The 11,576-nt window shown below is 44.1% G+C and overlaps 1 protein-coding gene across 2 annotated transcripts in view; it reads right to left on the minus strand.

The window, feature by feature from the left end:
• LOC149301469 (mediator of RNA polymerase II transcription subunit 13-like) overlaps nucleotides 1-11,316 on the minus strand; it is a 113,076-nt gene extending 101,760 nt beyond the window's left edge. Inside the window, exons 1-3 of one of the 2 annotated variants that reach the window (XM_089484353.1) lie at nucleotides 11,196-11,316; nucleotides 7,690-10,676; nucleotides 4,748-4,982 (exon numbers count right to left, since the gene is read on the minus strand). In XM_089484353.1, coding sequence (XP_089340479.1) covers nucleotides 4,748-4,982; nucleotides 7,690-7,755 — 301 coding nt within the window. In that variant the 5' untranslated portion in view covers nucleotides 7,756-10,676; nucleotides 11,196-11,316. Of the gene's footprint in view, nucleotides 1-4,747; nucleotides 4,983-5,497; nucleotides 7,462-7,689; nucleotides 10,677-11,195 lie in introns of those variants that run through there. The other variant, XM_089484355.1, reaches the window with a different exon arrangement.
• Nucleotides 11,317-11,576: the final 260 nt, after the last annotated feature.

Here is an 11,576-nt window from a genome sequence, read left to right on the forward strand (position 1 = left end):
CCAATGTGCCAACGGTACTCAACTGCATCTAGATCAGTGGTCTTCAAACTGTGCCCTTTAAGAGGTTTCGGACTTCATCTCCCAGAAGCCTCGGCCACATTGGCCGATAGTCCGGGATTCTGGGAGCTGAAGTCCAAAATCCCTTATAGGGCAATGTTTGGGGACCACTGGTCTACTCTAGACCATGCCTTACATATACAAATGTTGCTTTTCTTAATATACAGAAGAAGCGCAAGACTGGCAATACCACCCTGAACGATGGTACTCTCACCTTGCAACCCGTGGCAAGGAATAAGAGCGCCCCAAGGAAGCTGGTGTCTATCTATACTGCTGCCACCAAGATCTCTGTCATACAAAGTCAGTGCCATGCAACACAGTTTAGCATATGGCAGCTGCATGCATGCATGCATGTGTTCTCTTTTCTGAAGGCTGTGCCCCATTTACTGCCAGGACAAGAAGGGCCCAGAGAAGCGACTGTGAGTGGGTCCCTAAGTATGGACCCTCTTGACAAGGACTTTTAAGGTATGAGTAGATTTACACAAGGCTGGGTGGTCATCTGTCGGGGGCACTTTGATTGAGATTTCCTGCATGGCAGGGAGTCGGGACAGGATGGCGCTTGGGGTCTCTTCCAACTCTAGGATCCTAAATACTTCTGTTACTACAGACAGACAAAAGCGGCCTTGCTATGAGAACTTCTATTGTGTTTGTATCTCACTTTTGGGAATAGTGACATTCGAGTTAGCTAATAGTAACACTAAACTACAAACATACCCAGAGTTAACTGGGCAGTGGCACCAAACAGTACTCCTGTTACAACAACTTTGCTGTGCTGAGGCACAATCTGAAGCCTTGGTGATAATCTATAACGTCCTAGATGGCTTAGGCGGAGGCTAAATAATAATAATAATAATAATAATAATAATAATAATAATAATATGATTTATTTATATGGCAGCCTTGTATCTCACCTGCCCAAACTCTGAGATCCTTAGGAGTGGGAATTGTAGTTTATTGTGGCACCAGAGCTCTCTGACAGAGAAGGCTCAATGTCTCTCAGTTCTATTGCCTTCGTGGGCTTGGCTGCTGGGGATGTGAGAAAGGGGTCCAAAACACACTGCGGAAATAATCCAGTTTGAGACCACTTTAACTACCCCGGCTCAGGGAACTGTAGCTCTATGAGATACTGAGCCTTCTCTGTCAGACAGAGCTCTGATGCCACGATAAACTACAATTCCCAGGATCCCTTAGCATTGAGCCAGGGCAGGTAACGCGGTCTCAAACTGGATTATTTCTGCAGTGTGTTTTGAACTAAGGTCTTCTGGGTGGCTGTCCTAGGCTCTGGAATTCCCTTTGCTCTCCTTCCATTGATACATTGAAGATTGATGTCTTAGATTGTTTTAACTTTGTGACTAGTCCAATTCTATTTTAGCATTCCACTTGCTTAGATTTTAGCTACAATGTAGTTCTTTTAAACTGCATGCTGCCTCAGTCCCAATTTTGGGTGAATTGGGTAAGGTATAAATAAAGTTAGTAATAACAAAACGTAAGCAGGTTGTTTTCCAAAATAAAAAAATCTCCCATGCAGGAACTCCCATTCTGCCATGCAGGAACTCTGAATCAAAGCATCCCTGACAGATCCAGCCTCTGCTTAAAGGCCTCCAAAGAAGAAGACTCCACCACTCTCTATGTCCTCCAGGGCATCTCTGTGGTCAACATCCAACAGACATTGCCCTTAGAACTGCGCTGGAGGAGCTACAAAGGCCTTGTAGAATATTCTCTCTAGGAATCTCTAGGACCTCCAGTGCAACTCTATGGTCAACGTCCGACAGACACTAACCATTGAACTGCGCTGGAGGAGCTACAAAGGCCTAGTAGAGTATTCTCTCTAGGAATCTCTAGGTCCTCCAGGGCAACTCTGTGACCAACGTCCGACAGACACTGACCCTAGAACTGCGCTGGAGGAGCTACAAATACCTAGTAGAGTATTCTCTCTAGGAATGTCTAGGTCCTCCAGGGCAACTCTATGGTCAACGTCCGACAGACACTGACCATAGAACTGCACTGGAGGAGCTACAAAGGCCTAGTAGAATATTCTCTCTAGGGATCTCTAAGTCTGTCAGTGCAACCTTTAGTTAAAGTTGACCACAGAGTTGCGCTGGGGGACCTAGACATTCCTAGAGAGAATATATGAATCAAATCCATGAATAATCAAATCCACAAATGTCAAAGCCGCAAATATGGAGGGATGAGTTGTACAACCAAAGTTACATTGGTGGAGAGACACCAGAGATGGAGCCAAGCCTAGCCTCACACAACAGGGACTGAGAGCAGACACTGTGTAAGTCCTATGTCAGATTAGTGAGACCAAGAGGGAGGACTCTCCCAAAGGTCTTAAAATCCAGGCAGAGGTGTAAGGGAAACACAGTCTTTCACATCACCAATTGTACACATTGCAAGTGGCCCCTGGGTACTTCCTCACAGCAATCCTTACAAAAGATCTGTCACGGAGGACAGCGATAGTCTTGCCCATGGCGCAAGGGCAGAGGTCTGATTTGATGCTACAACAACACTACTACTACGCCACTTTCCCACTCAAGAGTCCTCAGTGATGAATAGGAGAGACGCTTCTGAGGCTGAGTCATGACTGGGACTTTTGACTCACAGCCCATGCTCCTAGAAACCGTGTCACACCAGCTCTAAACAACAGGAAACAATCCTATGTGTGTGTGAGAAAGAGAAGCTGCTCAACGTACATGAATTACGTTAGACATTTAAAGCACTTCCACATTTGCTATTCCCACCACTCACTCTCTCCCTCTCAGTTGCACAGCGCTAGCAAAGACTAGGGCAGCAATGGCATCTACGTTCCAGGAACTAGGGACCCAAGGGCTGTTTGTGACACTTCTCCAAACGGCAAGGACGGCTGGAGCTTTTGTGAGAGCGACCCCCGTTTCGCTTTCTGCATTGTGTTTTGCAGCCTACAGAGAGGGATTCCAACATCTGTACAACGCTGGGGAAATTTAAACAGCTATGTAAATGTTAAACAGCAACAGTAACAAAGGACAGAGAGTAGGCTAGGCGTACGGAGAGGATGCCAACAGGGTTTAAATGTGACATTTGGAAGACATAAGTGCGTCTTCCAGTTCAGAGAAACGGCTGCCAAGGGCAGGCTTGAACACCGAATAGGAAAGAAATAGTAGTCCAAAATTTTGGAAGAAGCCCCACAGAAGAGATCCCAATGTCCCAATTCTGAGTGCCAAACAACCCCGAGGAGTTGTCAGGTTCCTTTACACAGTCCATCCACACTAGCTTCTGTCACGACTAAACCACTTCCAACTTTGAGCATCTAACCCAGCCTTCTCCAACAGGCTTGACTTTACATCCCATCCTCCCCAGACAGTCCAACATCTAGGTTTAGGTCTTTATTTCTCCTCCTTACTTGCCAGCGCAAGAGCTCAACAGACAATACTCCTTCGAGAGCCATTATCTGCTGGTGTAGATAGTTTTCTTTCAACACCAAACAGCATCAGATAGCGCAGGTTTACCAAGCCAACTTCCTCCTCCGCTTTAAAACCATCCCCAAAACGCACTTCCACGAAGTTCTTCAGCAACTCACTAACCCAATTCTGTTCCAATTGTATGACTCTGACCTTAAAACGTTACCCGTCTTAGCCTGGATAGGTAGCATATTTGCTATATAGTGCACAAAGCCTCAGACATGCTGAAAACAAGAACGGGCAAAAAGGCAGGCAAGTGACAACTATGTACTGACATTACCTATCGCTCATTTCCGAATGCTAACCTTCGTCAATGTAATTGCAGTTAAGAACACCGGAAGCTGCCTTCTTGCCAGATCATAGTCTTCTTCTATCTAGCATAGCGTTGTCTTTTCTGACTGGCAGCCACTTTTTCCAAGCAGAAACCATCATCTGTGACTTGGTCTTTTTAACTGGACGCAACAAGGGATTCAAACCTGGGTTCTTCTATAGCTTTCTGTGGGTTTGGGGGGCTATGCGGCCATGTTTTGGAAGAGTTTATTCCTGACGTTTTGCCAGCATCTATGGCTAGCATCTTCAGCCACATCTCTGAAGGCCCGAAAAACCCACAAACAGCTATGGATGCCGGCTATGAAAGCCTTCGACTTCACACTGGGTTGTTCTGTTTGCAATGTAGGCTCAACCACCGTAGCCCAGCCCCACTGAAGGTTAAAGGCCTGGCTTCACAGATGTGGTCTCCCAAGAAACTCTTTTTAAACACAGCTATGGCGCCAGGATGGACAATTTCCATATAGCCATACGTTAGCGTGAAAACAACAACCAAGTCTAGGACAACTCACACAGCTGCCTCACCGTCACAGGTGCGTATTCAGCGTGTAAGGTTTGACTAATTTCAGGCAGAACAACAAAACTGTCCCCGCAGATCTTCTGCGCCGTGTCTCAGAGAAAGCGCAACCTCTGCCATCTTTTCCACAAGTCACCACACTGCCCAGCTAGAAGAGAAAACTTAGTTCACAAAGTACAGCTATTCCAGTTTATATGTCCCTTTACAGTGTGGCATTAGAGAGAGGAATACCTGCAGCATGCAATGTTTAAAATAGAACAAGCAAAAAAAGAAGGGTACAATCTGAATAAATGCAGTTGCACGTACTTCACCCAGTTCTCTTTAAAGCCAAGATTATCAGGGGGGTAAAAACTGATGGTGATGAATGGGACCGCCGCAAACAAGGTGTCCCAAGGCTGCGTCTTACCTGCCAGATCGTGGTGAATCAGGTCAGCAAAGTTAGGGTCATCACCCCACCAGAATATCCACAGCTCTCTGCGCCCGGGCCTTTGGTCTCGCCGCCATACGCTCAAAACGTCGGCCTTCAGGCAGCGGCTGTAGCTGCTCAGGATGGGGTCTTCTTCGGTCACCGGGAAAAGAATCGGGGCAGACGTCGGACCCTGCCATACGTAGCGTTTCCATTTAATCCCCGTTAAGTCGGCCTGAAGGGAAAGCGCAACACAGGTTAGGGCTGGATGATCTCGCCATAGGTTTCAGCATTCATCAAAACCAGGGGTTACTAGCCGCCTCACAGCGACGCTCACCCCAATGAACCCACAAAATAAATGTGTGTTTTCCCCCTATGACAAATATCTGTTAAAGCCTATCAACTGCAGCTCCAACCTCTGCACCATTCAAACCAATGGGGTTTTGTTACTCAGACAGAGCAGGAGTCCATTCTAGAACGGCAAGGGACTGGGGATCACTTGTTTGGAATGGCATGCTCCCTTTTTGGTATCCTGTTGAACATCCTCATACAGGGGAACATTAGGAACATCCTAATACATCCTAATACAGAGGAACATGTGCTCTGAGAGTCTGCATTTCTTGCAAAGGCAAATAAATACCTTGATATTAACCCACCTCCCTCAGATAAGTCATTTACTATGAATGCCAGTACTGCAAACAACCCTGACCCAAATCATTTTATATTAATTCTTATTTCCCCTCAACTTACACATTTCATATATCTGTATCCATTTTCTTCGTACGCCAAATGTAACGCTTAACCTCCATATCTTACACACTTTCCTATCGTTCCATAAAACCCTTTCACATTTCCAAAAGCCATATCTTAACACACTTTCCTATCATTCCATTAAAACTCTATCACATTTCCAAAAGCCACGCGTTCACGCGGTATTTTGATTCCCAACCCTTCTTAAACCACCTCAAACCCAATCCTTTCAAAGGCAAGAAGCCTGCTGAGAAACAACAACGCTCCTTATTGCCGCTTCTAGAGAACCTCAGAGAAAGATCTAGCAAAAAACAACAACGCTCTGTCTTAACTTTAAGCGACTCTACTACAACCCACACCATTCAAAAGACAGCTTAAGCAAGTCTTTATCCCCCCCTAATTCAGATTAATTCAGATTCCCATTGCTTTCCTAGAAAATATGGTGGTGGTAATGATGATCAAGCAATATAGAAAAGATGGTGGTGGTGGTGGTGGTGATGATGATGATTAACTAATATAATCCTGGCCTGTTTGCAAAGGACTGGGAGCAGCGAGTTGTAAGCAGACCTTCGTCCAGGGTTCAACTTCACCACCCAGCCTTTCGCTCCATATCCAACTCCCTTCCCTCCCCCAAGAGATGCAGACAATAAAGGATTTCCTGCACATTTAACTCCAATACGGAAGCTCCCACTACCTCTATCTAGTGGCCTGAATTTGCAACAGTTTGTTATCTTGGAAGGGGGGGGAGCATAATACCTTAAATACCAAAGCTCCCCTGGGGAGCAAGCCAGCTCTGTGACCCTGCAGACATCCTCAGGGTACCCACAACTACACACAAGCAGATCGGTTTCAGTATATCTTACCTCCAGGATTAAATAACACCCACAAGTCAAAATCTGCTACCAATTTGGGGGAGGGGGGAGAGGACCAGAAAGAGGTCACCCAAAAACCTAGACTGGTCAGGAAGTTCAACTGGAGACCCTAACTCAATTCAGACCCAACTAGCTTTCCCACCAGTAGTAAGTAAATAAAGAAAGACAAGGTGGCGACAAGGGGCTGCGACTCCCCTCGCGCCCCCCATTAAAAGTAGCCAAACAAAACGCAATCCACAAATGGCGAACATTGTGTCAGTTTCGTAGCCGGTTGCGGGGTGCAGCTTTGTTTTCGTGTGTCTTTTTAAAAGAGCCCACTCAAGCAAAGTTAGCCTGGAAAACAGAAAACCCAGCAGGTTTGGGGAAAGGAGGTGATGGGGTTGGGGGGGGTGAAAGATGAAATATGTCAGGTTGTGGGGTGCAGCTTTGTTTTCGTGTTTAAAAAGAGACAAGTCAAGCAAAGTTAGCCTGGAAACCACAAAACCCAGTGGGTTTGGGGAAAGGGGGGGGGTTGTTAAAGAGAGAAAAAGCAGGGACGCCTTAGGCCTCCAAGCCTGGGCGAAAAGGAACCGAGGCTAAAAGCCCGTGTGCGCACCCTCGGTTACACACCCCGAAAACCCTGCCGGAACGGAAGAGGCGAACGAGGGAGGAGAGAAAATGGAAGTTGCCGGAGAATCGAGAACAAAAAGGGGGAGAAAAAGAACAACAAAAGGAGAGAGAGAGGGAGGGCGAAGAGATATCGGGGGACGAGAAACCGTGGCAAGGAGGAAACCTTGAGCCCCCCAAGAGAGAGAAAAAGCAGGCATGCCGACCCATAAATATGTGTGTATATATGTGTGTGTGTGTGAGTGTACACAGAGAAGGAGCTGGAATATTCCTCTTTTTCCTGGCAAGGCCTACTTGAGAGGACTCCTCCAGCAGTAGCAATGCTAAAAATGGCTGCTGGTTTTCTCTCTCTCTCTCTCTCTCAGTCTCTCTCTCACATACTCCCTCCCTTCCTTTTTCCTTCCTTTCCTTTCCTCCGCTGGCGGATCTCTCTCTCTCTCTCTCTCTCTCAATCTTTCTCCCACCCCCAGACTTTTATCTCTGGATCTGTAAAGGGAAAAAAAAGAAAGAAACACACACAAAATTAGGGAATAAAGCCTGGCTTCGTCTCTCTTTCGCCAACCACTGCCACCCACCAAATAAAAATAATGCCACCACCGCCACCGCCACCCTGGTTTTGCTGGCCATCTCCCACCGCCCTTCGCCACCCTCCAAGTAAAGCCCCTTTTCAGACAAGGGGGGAAAAGGTAGGCTGGAGAAAGAAAAGGGGCTCACCAGACAGAATAGGTTGGAATGGCAATCCTCCAGGCTGGCCCCGTTTGGTACGAAGCAAGAACTCATCCTCACAGCCACAACCCACACGCCATTATCCCACAAGCCTCCGACAAGAAAGAAAAGAGAGAGACAGACAGACAGAGAGAGAGAGAGAGAGAGAGAGAGAGGAAGGCAGGCACACACAGCAGCAGCAGCAGCAGCACACAAGGAGGGAGGGACTCACACTCACATAGACACACACTCACACATACTCAGAGGAGGAGGGGAGGGAAAAGGCCTTTTCCTTTCTTGTTTCAAAACCCACACCAATCCACACACACACACACACACACAGTCGCAAGAACGGGAAGGGATGGCGGTGGGAATAATGCCCAGGCGCACCGAGGCAAAGGAATAAATGCACCCTTCCCTCTCAAAGAGGTTGCGATAGCCAAACAAATGATGGTAAGGAAAGGAAGGAGAAGAGAAATCTTCACCCAAGGAGGACAAGGGAGAGAAATCCTCACCCAAGGAGAAGCTTGAAGGCAATGGAAGGGAAGGTTAAGAAAAGAAAGGATTAGGAAGGTGTGTGATCTCCAGCCAGAAAAATAGAGACAGAAAGAGAGAGATAGAAAGAGGCGCACAGACACACAAATAATCCAGAGGATTGAATGGTGGGTGGGAAATAAAATCCAGGAATCTCGTCTCTTCTCTTTTTCCGCCTCTTCTGTCTCTCGTCACACTGGATTTTCGAGAAGATCTATGGATCAGACGGTCCTCCTTTTTTTGTATGTCTCCCTTGGGAGTCTCTTGGAGAGGAAGGAATGCACCAAGATGGGCTTGTGAGGAGGAGGAGGATGGAGAGGATGATGTGCTTCTTGTCTTGTCTCCTCAGATATAGATGTATTGTCACAGAGAGGAGACGTGGACAACTTTGTGGTCTCCCAGCAAAAGAGGAGAGGTGTTCCAAGAAGGCCGGTCCAAATCTTCTCCCCCCCAAAATCCAATATTTGGGGAGGTCCCTGGTGCTGGTTGTTCCTGAAAAGCTTGCAATAACTCTCCTTTCGATTCAAATCCAAAAAGCAGTGGCGAGGTGTTTTCCCCTCCTGACTGAAGATGATGGGATTTGGAGTCGCTGGGAAGGGGGAAAAGAGTCCCTTCGTCCCCAAATAAAAAGAGATATCCAAGAAGAAAGTGTTTTTAAGAGTCCAAGGGCTGAACTTCCAAGGCAACTATCTTCCAAGCAGTCCTTGGTTGTGTTTCTGGCACTGGGTCCAGAGGGTTGGCAGGACCCACTTTTAAACACCTCTGAGCAACAACAACAGCAGCGACAAATCTCTCATCCAACGATCAATGTTTTTCCTCTGGTCAAGTCCATTTGAAGGTCCTCAAAGGAGTAAAAAAAACCCCAAAAGCCCAAAATTAATTCCAATTAACGCCGAGAATATTTGCAGAGACGGCGGGATTCCTTTTGAAAGGAACCAGAAGAACAACTGGGAAGGAAATGTCTTTCCTTGGCTTCCTTCAGACAAGTGGAGAATATCTTCCGATGATGATGATGATAATAATAATAATAATAATAATAGTAATAATAATTATATTAATTACAGGAATAATTTAAAGCGTCTTTTGGGAGGGATGAGGAAGGCGAGAAGAAGAGTATCCCAAAAGTAAGAGCAATTCTTCAGGTCAATCTTCTATAGAGCCAGAAATATTTGCACAGATATTGACATTATTCTTTCTTTCCTTTGAAGGACTGATTGAATAAAAATAATAAGGAAGATGCTTCCTCCCCCCCTTTTTTCCCTCTTAAGTCAACTTTTTTTGTTTGGAGGACAGAAATATTATCTCCAAGGCAAACAACCAAATACAAATTTTAAGTGTCGACGTGAGAAGTTTTAAGAAGTGAAAATATCAAGAAGGAGGAGGTTCCCTGTCCTTTTATATTTTAATGGAGAGGTTAGGGAAATAAAAGGGGAAAAGAGACTAAACCCAAAGGAAAAGACGGGGAACCCTTTAATATAGATAGATAGATACTAAGGGGCCCAAATTAGGTGGAGGAAGAGGAATTTAAGCTCTCTTCCCCTCTTTTAAGGTTTGTTTTCCCTAAAGGAGAATAACCCAAGAAGGGAAAAAAGTGGGGAACCCTTTAATAGATAGATAGATAGATCTACAGATACTTATATCTATTTTAAGGGGCCCAAATTGAGTGAGGGAAGAGAAACTGAAGCTCTTCTCCTCCTTTAAGGTTTATTTTCCCTAAAGGAGAATAAAGGGAAAAAATGGAGGAACCTTTTAATATATAGATAAATAGATATCTGTATCTATATATATATATTAGAGGACCCAACTTGAGTGAGGGAAGAGAAACTGAGGCTCTTCCCCTCTTTTAAGGTTTGTTTTCCCTAAAGGAGTTAATCCAAGAGGGAAAGATGGGGGAACCCTTATATATAGATAGATAGATAGGTAGGTAGGGAGTTATATCTATATTAGGGGGACCAAATTGATTGAAGGAAAGTAGTTTGACACTCTTCCTCTCCTTTAAGGTTTGTCTTAAAGGAGAGTAATCCAAGAGGGAAAGGTGGAGGAACCCTTTAATAGATAGGTAGGTAGGTATTGATATATATAGATAGTAAGATAGATAGATATTAAGGAGCCCAAATTGAATGGGGGGAAAGAAACTGAAGGTTTATTCTCCTTTTTTTCTCCTTTTCTTTAAAATAGTGACAGGTGAAAAAAAGGGGGGGCAAGGTTGTCGCCTCCGAAAAATAAGATTTTTGGGAGGTTGAAAGGATCCCCAAAAAGAGGCTTTAAGAGGCCTCCACTTCTCTCCACTCTTCCACAGGTCTTCCTTATTATATTTATATATATATAGTATATATAAATATATATATATATATTTGTGGTGTTTTGTGTTTTCTTTCTTCTTCCTCAGCGGTGCCTTTGACGGCGGCTGCCCAGCCTCGGCATCTTATAGATCTCCTCTGGTTTCTCCCATTCCGCGGCTCCTGTTTTAATAATTAGAAGAAAACATAATTATTATTATCATTATTAATTATTATATTTTAAAAATAAATACACACACACACACACACATATATATTATAACATATATATAATATTTGTGTGTGTGTGTATATATATATATATATATTATATTTATGTGTGTATATATTTATATATAAAATATTTATATATAATATTTATATTTATATATATAATATATATATATGTATAAAATATTTTATATAATATTTATATATATAATATATACAATATACATATATTTATATATATATAAATATTATATAAAATATTTTATACATATATATATATTTATATATAAAATCCACATACAATACATATATATATATATATATATGTGTATTTATATATAATATATATATATATATATAATATATAATATATACATATAAAATGTTTCTATATATATATATATATATATATATGAACTATATATATATATATATATATATATTCTTTCTCCTTCCCTTTCCCCGACTAACCGTCTCTCCTCCTCTTCCTCCGCAACAGCGCCTTTTTTAATCTTTAATCTATATTTAAATTAATTTAATAATTATATATATATACATATATTTCCCCCTCAGACTCGCTTGCCTCTTTCTCCTCTAATGGCGGCCAAACAGGAGACCAGCGTCGTCGAGAGAGAGAGGAAGGAAAAAACCCCGCCCACCTCGGCCGCCATTGGCTGCCCTCGGCCTTCCCGCCCCGCTGATTGGGCCAGAGCTCGACATGTGACGTTTATCCCGCCTCCTTCCCTCCTCAGCTTCAGGGAGATGGAGGCTATAAGTACTTACAAGCAGACGGCTGCCGCTAGAGGCGCCAGAGAGCAAGCAGGGAGGGGTTCAGTGGGAGGAGGAGGAGGA

This window comes from Sceloporus occidentalis, unplaced genomic scaffold (assembly GCF_023333645.1).
Source record: "Sceloporus occidentalis isolate IW3139 unplaced genomic scaffold, rSceOcc1.0.p SCAF_21, whole genome shotgun sequence".
NCBI classification, from domain to species: Eukaryota; Metazoa; Chordata; class Lepidosauria; order Squamata; family Phrynosomatidae; genus Sceloporus; species Sceloporus occidentalis.